The sequence below is a fragment of the Salvelinus alpinus genome, chromosome 20 (assembly GCF_045679555.1).
Source record: "Salvelinus alpinus chromosome 20, SLU_Salpinus.1, whole genome shotgun sequence".
Taxonomy (NCBI): Eukaryota; Metazoa; Chordata; class Actinopteri; order Salmoniformes; family Salmonidae; genus Salvelinus; species Salvelinus alpinus.
The window spans coordinates 27,341,513-27,361,532 of NC_092105.1; the positions used below are offsets into that span (position 1 = coordinate 27,341,513).

Here is a 20,020-nt window from a genome sequence, read left to right on the forward strand (position 1 = left end):
ACACACACACACACACACACACACCCTGCTCTCAATGTAATCCCCTGAATACCTGTGGCTCACTGGTGTAGGAGACAGACAGTTGTGTTGCTATGGAGCAGAGCGGGGGAGGAGAGGGGTTTTAAGAGGAGGGGATGGGAGAGAAGAAGATAGGATTGGAGATAGATGAGAGGAGGGGAGGGGGACGAGAATAAAATAGCGTTCTAGAGGATAGGAGAGGAAGGAAAGGAGAAGAGATAAGTAAAGAGAATAGGATAGGATAGGAGAAGTAGAGGAGGGAGAGGATATAAAGGGAGGAGAGGAGGAGAGGAGGAGAGGAGGAGAGGATAGAAAGGGAGAGGAGAGCAGAGGGGAAGAAAGGAAAGAAGAGGAGGGGATAGGAGAGAGGGGAGGAGAGGAGAGCAGAGGAAAGAGTGGAGAGGAGAGTTGGGGTAACAGAGGGTAGAGCAGAGCAGATACCTGTATATCCTCTTTAGGCGGGCTGATCTAAGTCAACACAGCTGGGGTAAGCGGTGATCGCTCGCTGGCTGGCTGATTGACGGACTGACTGGCTGCCTGATCTCAGATATTAAAATCTCTGCTCCAGCATTATAATCACCTCAGCTCACAAAGAGCAACACACACACACGCACGCACGCACGCACGCACGCACGCACGCACGCACGCACGCACGCACGCACGCACGCACGCACGCACGCACGCACGCACGCACGCACGCACACACGCACACACACACACACACACACACACACACACACACACACACACACACACACACACACACACACACACACACACAGACTCATTGTATAGTCAGGACTCTCCACTGAGCACTTCTCCCCTCCCTGAAATGACATGATGTCACACTGAGCATCTGTATAGGAATAGGCCACATACAGGGCTACATGTCAATCTAACAGTCTAGGGAAAATTTATTTTTAAAATGATTGAGCTAAATTGGAGTGATTTTGCTCTTTTCTCATAACTTTTCTTGTTGAAGCTGTCTCTTGTCTTAATGCTTTAAAGTACAATTTCAAGCACTTTTTATAAAATCTGAAAAAAACATTTTGTGTGATGCATAATTTACTGCTGTTGAAATAATTGCTGTGAGTGTGATAATTCCAGTGATTCTTTTGCAACATTCCTCCTCTTCACTGGATCTTCACACCAGATTAAACACCCTGGTGAAGAAGTGTGTGTGTGTGTGTGTGTGTGTGTGTGTGTGTGTGTGTGTGTGTGTGTGTGTGTGTGTGTGTGTGTGTGTGTGTGTGTGTGTGTGTGTGTGTGTGTGTGTGTGTGTGTGTGTGTGTGTGTGTTCTCCACTACCCTATAGTTAGAAGGAGATGACTGACTGGAGAGGAGAGAGAAAACATAAATGTACATGACTAATCTGAATCTCCTAGACCAGACTGCTCCAGAGCAGAAACATACTCATTATTTATATCTGGCTATGTCTCAAATGGCACGCTATTCCCTATATAGAGCACTACTTTTGACCAGGACCCATAGGGGGATCTGTTTAAAAGTAGTACACTATGCAGGGAATGGGGTGCTATTTGGGACACAGTCAGAGCGATGACGTACCTTGTATGGCCTACTAATCTAATGTACACCCCTCATCTTGTTTTTCAGGCAGAAGTACAAAAACACGTCTCAAAGGTACGTCACATGGTATCTATCTATCTATCTATCTATCTATCTATCTATCTATCTATCTATCTATCTATCTATCTATCTATCTATCTCTCTCTCTCTCTCTCTCTCTCTCTCTCTCTCTCTCTCTCTCTCTCTCTCTCTCTCTCTCTCTCTCTCTCTCTCTCTCTCTCTCTCTCTCTCTCTCTCTCTCTCTCTCTCTCTCTCTCTCTCTCTCTCTCTCTCTCTCTCTCTCTCTCTCTCTCTCTCTCTCTCTCTCTCTCTCTCTATATATATATATACTGCTCAAAAAAATAAAGGGAACACTAAAATAACACATCCTAGATCTGAATGAATGAAATATTCTTATTAAATACTTTTTTCTTTACATAGTTGAATGTGCTGACAACAAAATCACACAACAATTATCAATGGAAATCAAATGTATCAACCCATGGAGGTCTGGATTTGGAGTCACACTCAAAATTAAAGTGGAAAACCACACTACAGGCTGATCAAACTTTGATGTAATGTCCTTAGAACAAGTCAAAATGAGGCTCAGTAGTGTGTGTGGCCTCCACGTGCCTGTATGACCTCCCTACAACGCCTGGGCATGCTCCTGATGAGGTGGCGGATGGTCTCCTGAGGGATCTCCTCCCAGACCTGGACTAAAGCATCCGCCAACTCCTGGACAGTCTGTGGTGCAACGTGGCGTTGGTGGATGGAGCGAGACATGATGTCCCAGATGTGCTCAATTGGATTCAGGTCTGGGGAACGGGCGGGCCAGTCCATAGCATCAATGCCTTCCTCTTGCAGGAACTGCTGACACACTCCAGCCACATGAGGTCTAGCATTGTCTTGCATTAGGAGGAACCCAGGGCCAACCGCACCAGCATATGGTCTCACAAGGGGTCTGAGGATCTCATCTCGGTACTTAATGGCAGTCAGGCTACCTCTGGCGAGCACATGGAGGGCTGTGCGGCCCCCCAAAGAAATGCCACCCCACACCATGACTGACCCACCGCCAAACCGGTCATACTGGAGGATGTTGCAGGCAGCAGAACGTTCTCCACGGCGTCTCCAGACTCTGTCACGTCTGTCACATGTGCTCAGTGTGAACCTGCTTTCATCTGTGAAGAGCACAGGGCGCCAGTGGCGAATTTGCCAATCTTGGTGTTCTCTGGCAAATGCCAAACGTCCTGCACGGTGTTGGGCTGTAAGCACAACCCCCACCTGTGGACGTCGGGCCCTCATACCACCCTCATGGAGTCTGTTTCTGACCGTTTGAGCAGACACATGCACATTTGTGGCGTGCTGGAGGTCATTTTGCAGGGCTCTGGCAGTGCTCCTCCTTGCACAAAGGCGGAGGTAGCGGTCCTGCTGCTGGGTTGTTGCCCTCCTACGGCCTCCTCCACGTCTCCTGATGTACTGGCCTGTCTCCTGGTAGCGCCTCCATGCTCTGGACACTACGCTGACAGACACAGCAAACCTTCTTGCCACAGCTCGCATTGATGTGCCATCCTGGATGAGCTGCACTACCTGAGCCACTTGTGTGGGTTGTAGACTCCGTCTCATGTTACCACTAGAGTGAAAGCACCGCCAGCATTCAAAAGTGACCAAAACATCAGCCAGGAAGCATAGGAACTGAGAAGTGGTCTGTGGTCACCACCTGCAGAACCACTCCTTTATTGGGGGTGTCTTGCTAATTGCCTATAATTTCCACCTTTTGTCTATTCCATTTGCACAACAGCATGTGAAATTTATTGTCAATCAGTGTTGCTTCCTAAGTGGACAGTTTGATTTCAAAGAAGTGTGATTGACTTGGAGTTACATTGTGTTGTTTAAGTGTTCCCTTTATTTTTTTGAGAAGTGTGATTGACTTGGAGTTACATTGTGTTGTTTAAGTGTTCCCTTTATTTTTTTGAGCAGTGTATATATGTATATGCATATAGAGAGAGGGAGAGAGAGAGAGAGAGAGAGATATGCATATATATATATATATGTGTGTGTGTATATGTATGTATGTATGTGTATATATGTATGTATATACAGTGGGGGAAAAAAGTATTTAGTCAGCCACCAATTGTGCAAGTTCTCCCACTTAAAAAGATGAGAGAGGCCTGTAATTTTCATCATAGGTACACTTCAACTATGACAGACAAAATGAGAAATTAAAATCCAGAAAATCACATTGTAGGATTTTTTATGAATTTATTTGCAAATTATGGTGGAAAATAAGTATTTGGTCACCTACAAACAAGCAAGATTTCTGGCTCTCACAGACCTGTAACTTCTTCTTTAAGAGGCTCCTCTGTCCTCCACTCGTTACCTGTATTAATGGCACCTGTTTGAACTTGTTATCAGTATAAAAGACACCTGTCCACAAGCTCAAACAGTCACACTCCAAACTCCACTATTAACAAGACCAAAGAGCTGTCAAAGGACACCAGAAACAAAATTGTAGACCTGCACCAGGCTGGGAAGACTGAATCTGCAATAGGTAAGCAGCTTGGTTTGAAGAAATCAGCTGTGGGAGCAATTATTAGGAAATGGAAGACATACAAGACCACTGATAATCTCCCTCGATCTGGGGCTCCACGCAAGATCTCACCCCGTGGGGTCAAAATGATCACAAGAACGGTGAGCAAAAATCCCAGAACCACACGGGGGGACCTAGTGAATGACCTGCAGAGAGCTGGGACCAAAGTAACAAAGCCTACCATCAGTAACACACTACACCACCAGGGACTCAAATCCTGCAGTGCCAGACGTGTCCCCCTGCTTAAGCCAGTACATGTCCAGGCCCGTCTGAAGTTTGCTAGAGAGCATTTGGATGATCCAGAAGAAGATTGGGAGAATGTCATATGGTCAGATGAAACCAAAATATAACTTTTTGGTAAAAACTCAACTCGTCGTGTTTGGAGGACAAAGAATGCTGAGTTGCATCCAAAGAACACCATACCTACTGTGAAGCATGGGGGTGGAAAATCATGCTTTGGGGCTGTTTTTCTGCAAAGGGACCAGGACGACTGAACCGTGTAAAGGAAAGAATGAATGGGGCCATGTATTGTGAGATTTTGAGTGAAAACCTCCTTCCATCAGCAAGGGCATTGCAGATGAAACGTGGCTGGGTCTTTCAGCATGACAATGATCCCAAACACACCGCCCAGGCAACGAAGGAGTGGCTTCGTAAGAAGCATTTCAAGGTCTTGGAGTGGCCTAGCCAGTCTCCAGATCTCAACCCCATAGAAAATCTTTGGAGGGAGTTGAAAGTCCGTGTTGCCCAGCAACAGCCCCAAAACATCACTGCTCTAGAGGAGATCTGCATGGAGGAATGGGCCAAAATACCAGCAACAGTGTGTGAAAACCTTGTGAAGACTTACAGAAAACGTTTGACCTCTGTCATTGCCAACAAAGGGTATATAACAAAGTATTGAGATAAACTTTTGTTATTGACCAAATACTTATTTTCCACCATAATTTGCAAATAAATTCATTAAAAATCCTACAATGTGATTCTCTGGATTTTTTTTTCTCATTTTGTCTGTCATAGTTGAAGTGTACCTATGATGAAAATTACAGGCCTCTCTCATATGTTTAAGTGGGAGAACTTGCACAATTGGTGGCTGACTAAATACTTTTTTGCCCCACTGTGTATATGTATATATGTATGTATATACATATGTGTATGTATATGTAGTAGCTACCGAATGTCATTTTTGGTGAGTTTGGACATTTTACAATGAGAGCCACTGTGCAAGTTTTGATGCATGCTTGTCTGAAGGACTGTCTGTGTGGAGTCTTGAGTCGCTAGGGCAACGGGCCTGCCTGCTCTGATCTGAGAATAGGGGCAGACTGAGGGGCAGAGAACGGAGAGGAGAAAAAATGCAAGGAAATCAGGATAGATAGCAGTGGCAGCAGTACAGATAATGCATCCACAGTTAAAGGTTAAATAAAATAAAATCCAAATTGCTTCTCAAACACTGCCGAAAGCTAACACTATATGATGCCTTGTCTCCTTATTAATTTAGCCACTTACTTAGCTAACTAGCAAGTTAAACCATATACACAGCTTCCACTTTCTCCCATTGTGCTATTTACAAACAAATGTGACTGGCTCAACTTTTCTGGGGAACTATGGTAAGCTTCATAATGTAAAATAATGTGACAGGTGAAATGAAGAACGCAATCTGCTTCATCTCCTAACGTATTGTACAAGTTGACTGCAGATATGTACTTAAAAATAAGCTACAAATATTCACAAATCTATTGTAAAACTTATAAATAGTTTCAACAGTATTGACGATATTGAAAAACCATCCCGTGGCTGTTTCAAATACCAGGGCATAATGTATATACAGTATACCACCCACGCCTAGTGTATATAGCAGGGAGGGGCAACTGCCAGCCTGCAGCCCCCATTTTGAAGGCCCGGAGATCAATTTCCAAAACAAAGAAAAAATACATATATATTTTTTTGGGTGGGAGGAACTCAGTCGGGGTCTCAATTTACTGTTGAGAGTTAGAATATTCGAATACACACGGTGCAATTTCAAAATTTGGTTTTTCTCCTGTTATGTCAGTCACTGACAGTCACTCAATTACCCCATGTCAGCAAAAATGGTTTTATTGGTAAGTTATCTAAACTTGTAGTAATCATGGTCAAATTACCGACCGGGGGCCCACATTGATTTTGTTAGTCACTCTTACTCAGATATCATAAAAACCTGCCAACATTTCTCTCCACCTCATGGAAAAATTTGTAGAATTGCAGCAAACTTAACATTTTTATTTAAGTCCCATGAAAAAAATTATTGATTGCAGTAAATGCACTCTAAAACAAAAATGTTTCTCTCCACTGTCAAGAGGGGGGCCACTAAATTGTTTTGCTTGCAAGGTGTGTGTATGGATGTGGGTACGCAGACCTGCGAGCCACTGCGGCCCCTCATGATGAGTTCAGATTTTTTTGTGGCCCCCACACCCATCAAAGTTGCCTATCCCTGATCTACAGAATAAAACATGTAATGCTCTTGTTGAAGCTATACTGTATGTGGGTTTAAATACTATATTCATACTACACAGTACTGTGTTGGTTTAGAGCGTCTTGTTACATCCCTTTCATACTGTATGGTGGGGTCAGTAGCTCTCACAGAGAGCACATTCAGAGACTGTTAAGTTGGATCAATTGGCCTTCACACACACACAAGCACAAACGCACGCACACACACATGCACACACACACAAACACACAGGGAGACACGCACACACATAAATGCGCACGCACGCACACATACATATTCACACATACTGCACTATGCAGTCTACTGTTGAAAGCTTGCATTCATGCAACATGCTCACACGTAGGTGCTCTTCCACAATGACCCTTGTTGGAAAGAGTCAGGCCCTCAGCACAGGTTTTGCCTGTCTGTCTGTCTGTCTGTCTGTCTGTCTGTCTGTCTGTCTGTCTGTCTCTAAGGGTGGGTGTGGATTGTGAAGTGTGTAGAAATATAATGATACAGAACTCTGCATTAGTATTTAACGCAGTATGTATAACCAGATGTTGTTATACTGTTGTTATACTATACTGTATTCAACACACTGTATAACACATCTGCCATGCTGATCCTCAATAAGGCCCAAAAATTGTCAAAGACTCCAGCCACCCTAGTCATAGACTGTTCTCTCTGCTACCGCACGGCAAGCGGTACCGGAGCGCCGTGTCTAGGTCCAAAAGGCTTCTTAACAGCTTCTACCCTCAAGGCATAAGACTCCAGAACAGGTAATCAAATGGCTACCCGGACTAATTCTATTGACCCCCCCATCCACCCACACCATTTCAACACTGCTGCTACTCTGTTCATTATCTATATATTATCTATGTTTATTATCATAGTCACTTTAACTCTACCTACATGTACATATTACCTCAACTAACCTGTGCCCCAGCACATTGAGTCTGTACCAGTTCCCCCTGTATATAGCCTTGCTACCTTTTTATTTTACTGTTGCGCTTTAATTATTAGTTATTTTTATATTTTCTTTTTTTCTTTTCTTTTTTTTTTTAAACTTCAGTTTATTTTAGTTAATGCTTTCTTTACACTTTTTTTTTTTTTAACTGCATTGTTGGTTATGGGCTTGTAAGTAAGCATTTCACTGTTATGTCTACACCTGTTGTATTCGGTGCATGTGACAAATAAAATGTATTTTGATTCAACAGAACTGTTATATCGTCTCAGGAAGGTTACATCGTCTCAGGAACCCAGAACAAAAATCTTGCGTAATTGCGTCAGATGCTCGATTAAGTCCTAGGAGGAGATAACGAGACTAGCAAGGTCTCCACCGCCCTAAATGGAAACTCTGAGACAAATCATTGGACAAATGTCCTCTCCCCTTCCAAAATTCGAAAGATGCGAACACCTGTAAAATTGTTATTTGTTACGAAAAAAATCTGTGCACCGGAACAAAGTTCCTTGTTAGTCGTCGCATCCCACAGTCTGTTGACAGACGCTGCGATACCATCCTATATTACGTGTGTTTGTCCACAAAAGATTAGACTAGAGGGTACAATATTTGGCCACTGAGTCAGAGAGCAGTCTGTTATTAAGGGAGTTGTGAACTGTGTAGTTGCGCCGATCGCATGGAGTTATTGTCCATTCTCTGTGGTTGATGAACCAAACAATTTTTAGGAATCTTCATGAATAGATAATGTTAGTTAGTGGTTTTGATTGTAGCAATAGACTTTCAAATATTGACTCCTGGGTGAGTCATTTCAACTGGCCCATAGAGTTCTCTCTCCACTAGAGGTACCCATTGAACTATCCCACTAAATCCACTCAATGTGACATCAACAGGGGATACTGTACAGCAACAGGAGATACTATACAGTATGTTGAAAATGTTCAAAAATGTAATCGATCAATTGCAATTAAATCCCAACATTCTGGACTGCTGTTCAAATGTAGCTTTGAGGGTGCCATAGCTCAAATGTATTTACTAAATGTGTTTCTAGTTTAAGTGGCCATAATTTTACTGAAGCTCTATATACTGTTATAGTGTAAAAGCTTTCGATAAGGCATCAATGACATGAGCAGAGCAGATATGAGGCAAGCTGTGACTCTAATAGCCAACTGTCAGTCAAGCTGTCTCAGTAAAAGCGTGAAGACATGATGTATTCATAGTACATGTACATGCAGCTTGTCTTCAGAGTGAGCAGAGGCCAGATTGGTCACTCTACAAAAAGAGTGCCTTTTGCATCCCTTTGATATTTTAAGTAGACATTTTGCACCAATATTGCATTTTAAAAGTCTTTTTTCATATGAATAAAGACTTGCTAAAGTGCCAAAATTCAGCATTTTGACATCAACCTTGTGTCATTTCTACAAGTTTCATCATTATTGTTAAGCCCAAGTTATTTTTTAGCTTTGACAAAGTCATTTCTGAAGATTAATATTTATTTAATGTGATTAGTGATTAATTTACATCTGTCCCTCATTTTAAGGTCAATCCTGTTACGTAAACTGAACTCTAAAATAAAAATAAACATTGAACATCTGATAGTCAAAAATCATAGTGTAAAAGCAGGTGAGCTGGTTATACTCTTTGACCATTTTCTAGTGTTTAGTGTTGGAAAACTGAGCGGGTCAAGCATAACACATCAACCCTGTTACCCAAAGATAGACAGGCTACAACTGTTTTAACAATCAAATGTGTTTGTGAAGCTTGCGTTCAAGTGCCACTCCCTGTAGCCAAGCTTCCATTCCCCCCTGTCACAAGGGGATTTATGGCTGATGTAGCCCTTTCCTGCTGTCAATGACCAAAAGTGCTCTCTTTTGGTCATTGACTGCATATGAGTCTCAGCTGTGCCTCTGACAGTCAACCGTCGGTCAAGCTGTCTCAGTAAAAACGTGAAGAGATGATGTATCCATAGTACATGCAGCTTGTCCCGTGTGGCTCAGTTGGTAGAGCATGGCGCTTGCAACGCCAGGGTTGTGGGTTCATTCCCCACGGGGGGACCAGGATGAATATGTATGAACTTTCCAAATTGTAAGTCGCTCTGGATAAGAGCGTCAGCTAAATGACTTAAATGTAAATGTAAATGTTGTCTACAGTGAGCAGAGGATAGGGCAGGAGGCTATAAACTACTTTCATGTTTGTATTCCTGGCTTTGACTCTTCTCTTCTCCGTCTATAGCTATTGTGTGTTCACGCACAGTATGTATGATCAGTAGGTACTGTACGTCTCTGTGTGCACTGAACCCTTTCCCTGAACCCTCTCTATCTCATCTATTCTGTTGTGTGAATGTATGCTCAGTAGCTCCTTGAACCCTTTCCACCCAAATCTAAACCCCATGTTGTGTGTGTGTGTACTTGATTATACTGTGACTCCAATCCAGTTTTAACCTTCTATTGTGCACATATGTGAAGTATGTTCAGTAAGTCTACGTCCCTGACCCAGCAGCAGCAGATTGGTTAGTTGATTCACTGTGCTGTGGTGTTTCCTGGCAACCAGCTGTTCTCTCCTTTCTATTTTCCCCCCTTTTCATACTCTCCAATGATAGGCAGCTGTTAATGGACAGCCAATCATTGTGAAGTGTAGCCAATCTATTCAGGAATGTGGCCTTCATAATAACAATTGAAGGTACTGCAGATGTTGATCTCGATGGTTGGTTTAACTATAATGTTGAATTTGTTTCTGATAGAGGTGATATCTTTGAACAACTTCGCATCTTCTCAAACTCTGTTCTAGTGTTGGGCGACGTTCAGATTTCCATACCTTCATAGCGTGCCTGTGCCATCCCGTGGTATACAGCATTACCGGTACTGCGCACAAGGGGCCTTTTTCTTTTTACGTAAAAAAGGCAAAAAAACATCACTTACCAGAATTCTAACAAGTACTAAAGAATCCCCATAGCTGATGCTAGATAAATGCGAACGAGCGCATGCAAACATTTACTAGTAAGACAGACAACCCAGCTCATGCAAGTATCTTAAAATGCATTTTGCGGCATACATAAAACAAATACTAGACAGCAGTGATCTTAATCCAGGAGGAGATTGTCTGTGCTGCTGTTAGCGACCAAGAAGCTTGATCTTTCAAGCTAACTTTAGCCACTTAGCTAGCTAACATTAGCAAGTTAGCAAAACCCGGCTGGACATAAATTATGGCACACCTTACATAGTTAGTTAATTTAATAGTTATAAGATATATAACTGGCTAACATTACTAGTGAATTTCATGCAATGTAACTTGATCACCTCACTTAAATTACGCTGCAGGAGTGACTCAGCTCACAAATCTCCAGTTTTGTTCGTTGTGCTTCTTTGTAAAAAACACACGTGACTGACTCAAACAACTGTTTTGGGAAGCTAGTACCGGTAAACTTCATCATGAAAATAATCTAAGAGGTGAAATTATGAACGTAATCTGCTTTATCTATTGTCGGTGCACAAGTTGACTGCAGGTATTTTTTTTAAACTACAAATATTCACATTTATAAAAAACCTATATTGACGGTATTGGAAAATCATAAAGGTTTTTTCAAAATACCCCGGGATATAATATATACTGTACGGTATACCTCCCAACCCTACTCTATACACATACACTATGTGGTTGGCAGGTTGCCACACCAGTGAAAATAAGTCAGTGTCCTAATGTATATGGACAGAGACAATCAGCCTGTTGATATAGGGGATGTATAGGACCCTTGTTTAACCATAACTACAAGAATGTCTGAACAATAAAAGGCAATCACTAGTGAATATCCTGTCCATGTTTTTGTGTCACTCTTATTCTTTGTTTATAATCCCCTGATGTTGACTGTCTATTCTAAACAGAACTGCCTGTCTGCTCCTCTCTCGTCTCCTCTTGATTAGATCAGACCCTGCAGCACCATGCTTCCTTAGAACCAATTCTGCCACAGAATGAAAGTGTTGCAATGCAATTACCAATTCCAATTCCTCTACGTTCAATCTGTGTCACGTACAGTACCTCAGGCTCCCTCTGATTTCAGTTAACAACCAAGCATCGAGATTTAGTTTCATGTTTTTAAATAGCTATCTGTTTGTCAGGTTATTACCTTTCCATAGACATTTGCTTAACATGTGTGGTGTTTTTGTTGGATATATAGACGGGTTAGCTGATAACGGCACGAAAACGATGCGTGTGCTTCAATGTGGCAGAAGTCTGTGTGTGTTGTGATTCTGGATGGACAGATAGCTAGCAACAATGACAAGATGCTGCCATGGGGAAATCGTAAGTGGCTCGTTTCAGCTAGTTTTATCTTGTTCTTGATACCATGTCTTGTTTTGAGGTGTTTTGACTGATGTCACGTCTAGGCTAATATGGCAACAACATTTTTTTTTTTTTAAATATGGTATACATGTTGTCAACAATCTAAGCCAACCTTGTCTGTTTTGCCCCATAGTTGCGCACCCATTGGTTTTGTTGCTAAACAACCAAACCGCCTATACAGTTAATTGAACCCATTTTGATCTAATGGAGAGACAACGCATTACAATTTGTTGTTACTATAGCAGCATGTGACGTGTCATCTATGGGACATCGTAGTAGTCTGTGGCTTGAGGTTGATGCATAGTGCTCTGGAGTAGATCAATTAAGCATACACAAGTTCTGGATGAGAGCACTTTCATTGTGGAGATTCACTCTACAGTTATTAATTGTTCAACACACACTGAGTCCAGGAAAGACAGGCTGCGTGTGTAAAGCTAGTACAAGACTTTACAGTTGAAAGTGTTACTCCACTTCACATACTGCCATACTGAAAATCCTCATAGCACCACAGGGCTAACAGAGCTATCACAATCACATGCTAACAGCAGAATTGGGGCGACAGGTAGTCTAGCGGTGAGAGCGTTGGGCCAGTAACCAAAAGGTTGTTGGTTCAATTACCAAAGCCGACAAGGTGAAAAATTGGTTGATGTGCCATTGAGCAAGGCACTTAATCCTAATTTACTCCAGGGGTGCTGTACTACTATGGCTGGCCCTGTAAAACAACATATTTCACTGCAGCTATCTGGTGTTTGTTTTTCATGGGGGGGGGGGGTTCTGGTGCCTTTTTGCCTTTTTTCTGCCTCTGCCTTTCTGCCTTTTTTCCATGACACAGATTGAAATACGGTGAGAGCTAAATGCAGAGCTACTGAGTAGTGCACCGTTTCCTTTCACTCTTGTCAGGGCAAGGAGAGGAACACCAGACCAGCCAACATACCTGGGTTTAAAGACTATTTGAAATAATTTCAAATATTGTGTCTGTGTTCGATTGAGCTTGCCTGACTTAATGGACTAATACAATAGTCCTAAAATGACAAACTGGCACTCCAGGCAAGGTAGCGCAAATGCTTTAAGTATTTGAAATATTTTGAAAGGTATTTGAACCCAGGTCTGGCAGAAAGTCAACAGATATAGAAGAAAAGTAACCTGCTCTGCACTGACTGTGGGCTCTGGGCCCTGTCTGTCTGTCAGATACAGGGAGCAAAGAAATGACTAAAGGTGTTGCACACACGCACGCACAGATAAACACACACACACACAGTTGGATTTAGGAATAATTCAGCTCTACTAGACCGATAGTTAGGAATAGGCCCGATGCACCTGTAGTGGAAACACAGTAAAGGAATATTTCACTAGGGTCCTTAGAAGCACATGATCAATGGCTTGACATGCTTTTATTACTTACTGGAGTGGATGTTATTGGACATTATATTCTATAATTTGTTTGAAAGCTAATGACTGATTGTGCCTCAGAGTCCTTAGTGTCTTGTAACAAATGAAACGTAGCAAGCAGGCCAGCATGCACACAATATTTGGGTGACTCCTCACTCGTATGATAGTTATTTAGTTTAGTGTGCCCCTATCCTGCAGTAAATGACCAAAATGGCCCTTTTTGTCTCATGGGTAGAATGTTATTAATATTTTTCAGAATAAAGATTGTTTTTTAAAAAAAACAGACAAAAATCCAGTTTTGTTATAGTTCAGTCTTCTGTGATGTATATAAAGTGTAATATTGGGATGCAAACTCAAAATTGAATACATTTCAACTCTATATCTGACATGGTACAGTTGTCTTTTTTTGGACAGGTTTTCAAAAAATATCAAGAAAGCTGTAATTTGGGATTTATTTGGATCCTCAAACAAGCCCTAAAGGATATGTTTTGCGCTTAAGAATGGGAGAATGGAAAAAGCATGGTAAAGCAATCCATAATGGCATCCAAATATAGCCCTGTATTCCATAAACCACAGCCAACACCAATATTGGGCTGGCTCAGGCCCAATGCTGACCAGTGACTGAGATTCTACTTGGTTATGGGTTGCTAACATCAGTAATAATTATAATGACATTTAATATAAAGAAATACATAATTATAATATATGCAATTTAGCAGACGCTTTTATCCAAAGTGACTTACAGTCATGCATGCATTCATTTTTATGTATGGGTGTCCCCAGCGGGAATCGTTGCAAGTGCCATGCTCTACCGACTATGCCACTTTTGTTTTACGTCCTGAACATACCCAGTACCCAAGGTTTACTATTGATTTGGCTCTGACTGGTAGGGTACCCTATTTACAGCTACTCTAGTTGTTTGTTGGTTTGTCTTCTTCTGTTCATAAGATTAATTCTAAACTCTCAGGTGAAACACATCTGAGCTGAGGTGAGCCTTCAAGGTAAACCCTTTACAGTCATGATACTGTTTGTAGCGCCCTTTCAACATTACTTTGACTTCAACCTCTTCACCCTCTTTATGTTGTCTCTCCACACTGTATTGTATTTCACCTCTGTCACAGTTAAAAAAAAAAAATATTTCACCTTTATTTAACCAGGTAAGCTAGTTGAGAACAAGTTCTCATTTACAACTGCGACCTGGCCAAGATAAAGCATAGCAGTGTGAACAGACAACAACACAGAGTTACACATGGAGTAAACAATAAACAAGTCAATAACACAGTAGGGGGAAAAAATGAGTCTATATACATTGTGTGCCAAAGGCATGAGGAGGTAGGCAATAAATAGGCCATAGGAGCGAATAATTACAATTTAGCAGATTAACACTGGAGTGATAAATCATCAGATGATCATGTGCAAGTAGAGATACTGGTGTGCAAAAGAGCAGAAAAGTAAATAAATAAAAACAGTAAGGGGATGAGGTAGGTAAATTGGGTGGGCTGTTTACAGATGGACTATGTACAGTGAACTAGATAAGTGTAGAACATTGTTATAATAGCAAAATTGTGTCTTCAACATAATATTACAGCTTAAATAGTGAACATTTATGGAGAGTTTCACTGCTTTCAGAACCAATCATGTTTAGCTTTTCAAGTTTAGAAGAGTTGCGTAAGTCATTGTGGTGCCAGTACATATTTTCCACTCTTTGATGTCAAGCGCTGAAGTGAGTTTCTTAGTTCCTTCCCTCCCAGACAACAGGCAGTTGTGTTGAAAGACCCAACGCAACCTAACCCAATGCCATTTCAAAGGAACAATAGTCTCTCATGGCAGACTGTTAACATGTAAAATCAAATAGCTAGCTAGCTAGGGCATGCAAAGTTTGATTCTGCATTCCAAGATTATGTGAACACTTGTTGCATCTTGTTAAGTTTTGTCACGTGATATCGTGTCAGGTCAGGTATAGCCTGGAATATGTTCTGTCTGTTACAGCTTGATATAACCTGCGAAATAGTGTCAGTTGTTGCGACTATTAGGCCTATTAGAGTAGTACAGTATCTCTCTCTAACATCTGCCTCCTTTTTTTTGAAACAGCTTTCCTCTTCCCCCTGCTTTCATCAAGTGTTTCCTCATGCTGAAGACATGATTAGATCCAAGCTGACAGGAAAATGGCTTGGTAGTGCTTGAATAGCAGGGTCGGGGAGTAACGGATTACATGTAATCTGTTACATGTAAGGGATTACAAAAAACGGTAACTCTAATTCGTTACGTTACCAGCAAAAATATTGTAATCAGATTACAGATACTTTTGAAAAACTAGATTACTTCAAGGATTACATTTAAATTCAGAAAGGATGTTTGCAAAAAAAATCTTTGACAATTCTCTGTTGTCTCAATGACATTCAAATCAGCTTTGAAAAAAGGTGCAAGTTTAAGATTGTTCCACCTGAGCAAGTCTGACCACAAGACAGAGACCACTATAATGACACACGAAAAGTGTTTGATGGACCGCAGGAAAAGAGCAGGAATAGGCTTTTGTAGGCTACAGTCCAAGATATATCTTCCAATGGTGGGACTGCTGTCAGCATCCAAGGATTATCCAATTTGAATCTACGCTTGGAAGTAAGGATGACAGAAGTGGTGTAGTCTACGGTTATACGGATATAACTTATTATTGATATCTACATAGCGCATTTATGTGAATCACGCTGCTGCTCTCTCATTTGGCTATTTACGCCTTACAGATTGTGGTTGTCGTGGATGGCAGTTCACAAATCTAAAATGTGTATTTGAACCCAATAATGGTTGAATTCAAGAAGTTTAAGTTGCCTATCAATCATTGTTTTTGAAACCAGTGGACAGCCAGTGAAAATATGCTCTTGCAACCGCTGCATAGTGCGGATCCCAGCCTATGGAATAAAAGTGTGGCTTTTATATTTCTCAATCTAATTCATGCTGATACAAAATATATATCTATAGGTCTAATGTACACATGCTCAAACTTGCACACTTTTGATAGGCTTTAAGGGGCAATCTGTAGTTGCTACATCCATTTTTGGACGTATAAATGATATTTATATACAGTTGAAGTCGGAAGTTTACATACACCTTAGCCAAATAGATTTAAACTCAGTTTTTCACAATTGCTGACATTTAATCCCAGTATAAATTCCCAGTCTTAGGTCAGTTAGGATCAACACTTTATTTTAAGAATGTGAAATGTCAGAATAATAGTAGAGAGAATGATTTATTTCAGCTTAAATTTCTTTCATCACATTCCCAGTGGGTCAGAAGTTAACATACACTCAATTAGTATTTGGTAGCATCGCCTTTAAATTGTTTAACTAGCGTCCCCCTTTTTCCTCCAAACATAACGATGGTCATTATGGCCAAACAGTTCTATTTTTATTTCATCGGACCAGAGGACATTTCTCCAAAAGGTACGATCTTTGTCCCCATGTGCAGTTGCAAACCGTAGTCTGGCTTTTTTATGGCGGTTTTGGAGCAGTGGCTTCTTCCTTGCTGAGTGGCCTTTCAGGTTATGTCGATATAGGACTCGTTTTACTGTGGATATAGATACTTTGTGCCTGTTTCCTCCAGCATATTCACAAGGTCCTTTACTGTTGTTCTGGGATTGATTTGCACTTTTCGCACCAAAGTACGTTCATCTCTAGGAGACAGAACACGTCTCCTTCCTGAGCGGTATGATGGCTGCGTGGTCCCATGGTGTTTATACTTGCGTACTATTGTTTGTACAGATGAACGTGGTACCTTCAGGCATTTGGAAATTGCTCCCAAGGATGAACCAGACTTGTGGAGGTCCACATTTTTTTTATGAGGTCTTGGCTAATTTCTTTTGATTCTCACATGATGTCAACCAAAGAGGCACTGAGTTTGAAGGTAGTCCTTGAAATACATCCACAGGTACACCTCCAATTGACTCAAATGATGTTAATTAGCCCATCAGAAGCTTCTAAAGCCATGAGATCATTTTCTGGAATTTTCCAAGCTGTTTAAAGGCACTGTAAACTTTATGTATGTAAACTTCTGACCCACTGGAATTGTGATACAGTGACTTATAAGTGAAATAATCTGTCTGTAAACAATTGTTGGAAAAATTACTTGTGTCATGCACAAAGTAGATGTCCTAACCGACTTGGCAAAACTATAGTTTGTTAACAATACATTTGAGAAATGGTTGAAAAAGGAGTTTTAATGACTCCAACCTAAGTGTATGTAAACTTCCTACTTCAACTGTAAAAGTTTGGACACAGCTACTCATTCAAGGGTTTTTCTTTATTTTTACTATTTTCTACATTGTAGAATAATAGTGAAGACATGAAAACTATGAAATAACACATATGGAATGATGTAGTAACCAAAAAAGTGTTAAACAAATCAAAACATATTTTATATTTGAGATTATTCAAAGTAGCCACCCTTTGCCTTGATGACAGCTTTGCACACTCTTGGCATTCTCTCAACCAGCTTCATGAGGTAGTCACCTGGAATGCATTTCTATTAACAGGTGTGCCTTGTTGAATGTTAATTTCTGGAATTTCTTTCATTCTTAATGCATTTGAGCCAAACAGTTGTGTTGTGACAATTTAGTATACAGAAGATAGCCCTATTTGGTAAAAGACCAAGCCCATATTATGGCAAGAACAGCTCAAATAAGCAAAGAGAAATCGACAGTCTATCATTGAAGACATGAAGGTCAGGCAATGCAGAACATTTCAAGAACTTTGAATGTTTCTTCAAGTACAGTTGCAAAAACCATCAAGCACTGTGATGAAACTGGGTCTCATGAGGACCGCCACAGGAAAGGAAGACCCAGAGTTACCTCTGCTGCAGAGGATAAATTCATTCGAGTTAACTGCACCTCAGATTGCAGCCCAAATAAATGCTTCACAGAGTTCAAGTAAGACACATCTCAACATCAACTGTTCAGAGAAGACTGCGTGAATCAGGCCTTCATGGTCGAATTGCTGCCAAGAAACCACTACTAAAGGACACCAATAAGAAGGAGAGACTTGCTTGTGCCAAGAAACATGAGCAATGAACATTAGACCGGTGGAAATCTGGTCTGATGAGTCCAAATTGGAGATTTTCGTTTCCAACCGCTGTGTCTTTGTGAGATGCAGAGTAGGTAAATGGATGATCTCCACATGTGTGGTTCCCACCGTGAAGCATGGAAGAGGAGGTGTGGGGGTGCTTTGCTGGTGACACTGTTAATGATTTACTTAGAATTCGAAGCACACTTAACCAGCATGGCTACCACAGGATTCTACAGCGATACGCCATCCCATCTGGTTTGCGCTTAGTGGGACTATCATTTGTTTTTCAACAGGACAATGACCCAACACACATCCAGGCTGTGTTAGGGCTATAAGACCAAGAAGGAGGGTGATGGAGTGCTGCATCAGATGACCTGGCCTCCACAATCACCCAACCTCAACCCAAATGATAAGGTTTGGAATGAGTTGGACCGCAGAGTGAAGACAAAGCAGCCAACAAGTGTTCAACATATGTGGGAACTCCTTCAAGACTGTTGGAGAAGCATTCCAGGTGAAGCTGGTTGAGAGAATGCCAAGAGTGTGCAAAGCTGTCATCAAGGCAAAGGGGGTATACTTCGAAGAATCAAAAATATTTTTGGGTTACCATATCATTTCATAGGTGTTATTTCATAGTTTTGAGGTCTTCACTATTATTCTACAATGTAGAAAATAGTAAAAATAAAGAAAAACCTTGAATGAGTAGGTATGTCCAAACTTTTGACTGGTACTGTATATCCATTGTTTCTTGAGAACCAACCATGAGAACCAAACATATAAGCTTGTTTTTCTCCAATGTTTGTAAATATTATAAATGTAAACTTACACTGTATAGCCTCATAACATGGTTAAAACAATAATTCTGAGAGTGGTTACATTTCTCCGGGCCCATCCCTCATCTTTTTACCAAAACAGGGTCAGGGAGCCGTTTTGTTATTGTTTCATTTGTGGATTTGCCCTTTAAACAGCTGCATATTATCAAGACATCAAAGCGTGACCAACAAAAAGGTAAACCATAGGCATTTAGCAAATGCAGGTTATGGCATACATTTTTCACATGTAAATTGCACTTTTCAGTGAATAGTACTATACTTTATGCTACTTCAGTGCTCAAAGCATGCCATTCCATGAGCGCAGCATTTATTTTTCATCTCGAATCAACGAGCCCAATCAGTCCTCCATGACAACAAAATCCTAAACAACAGAGTAGGGCTGGCTAATAAGTCCTTAGTTTTGGGGTTATGCTCAGGTAAAACAATTTGACAAATTTATACTTCCATATTTAATTGTATTATTATATGTAGTAGAAAGCAATTGGTTAGAAGAAGCCAACATAACCAACCTATAAAGTAAAATGTAACATCCATGTATGGCCAGTTATGTATTTTTGTCTTCTTCTAATGCCTCTTAAGGGGAAAGTAATCTAAAAGTAACAGAATGTAATCAGATTACGTTACTGAGTTTGGGTATTCCAAAAGTTACGTTACTGATTTACAATTTTGGACAGGTAACTGTTTTAAAGCGCACCCACTCATTAGAACACCTCGATATGTGTGGGAAATATTGTTGATTTACCGACTGATGAATTGTGACAAAATACGTGTTGTTTATGGCCGTGTTGTTTTCAATTTGTAGTGTAAAGTTGATTCACTTGA

General features: G+C 41.0%; 1 protein-coding gene across 2 annotated transcripts in view; it reads left to right on the forward strand.

Annotated features, from left to right (window-relative positions):
* LOC139546604 (dual specificity calcium/calmodulin-dependent 3',5'-cyclic nucleotide phosphodiesterase 1A-like) overlaps positions 1–20,020 on the forward strand; it is a 64,734-nt gene that overhangs the window by 5,966 nt on the left and 38,748 nt on the right. Inside the window, exons 2-3 of one of the 2 annotated variants that reach the window (XM_071355166.1) lie at positions 1,633–1,659; positions 7,358–7,411. In XM_071355166.1, the coding sequence (XP_071211267.1) occupies positions 1,633–1,659; positions 7,358–7,411 (81 nt within the window). The remainder of the gene's footprint in view (positions 1–1,632; positions 1,660–7,357; positions 7,412–20,020) is intronic. The other variant, XM_071355167.1, reaches the window with a different exon arrangement.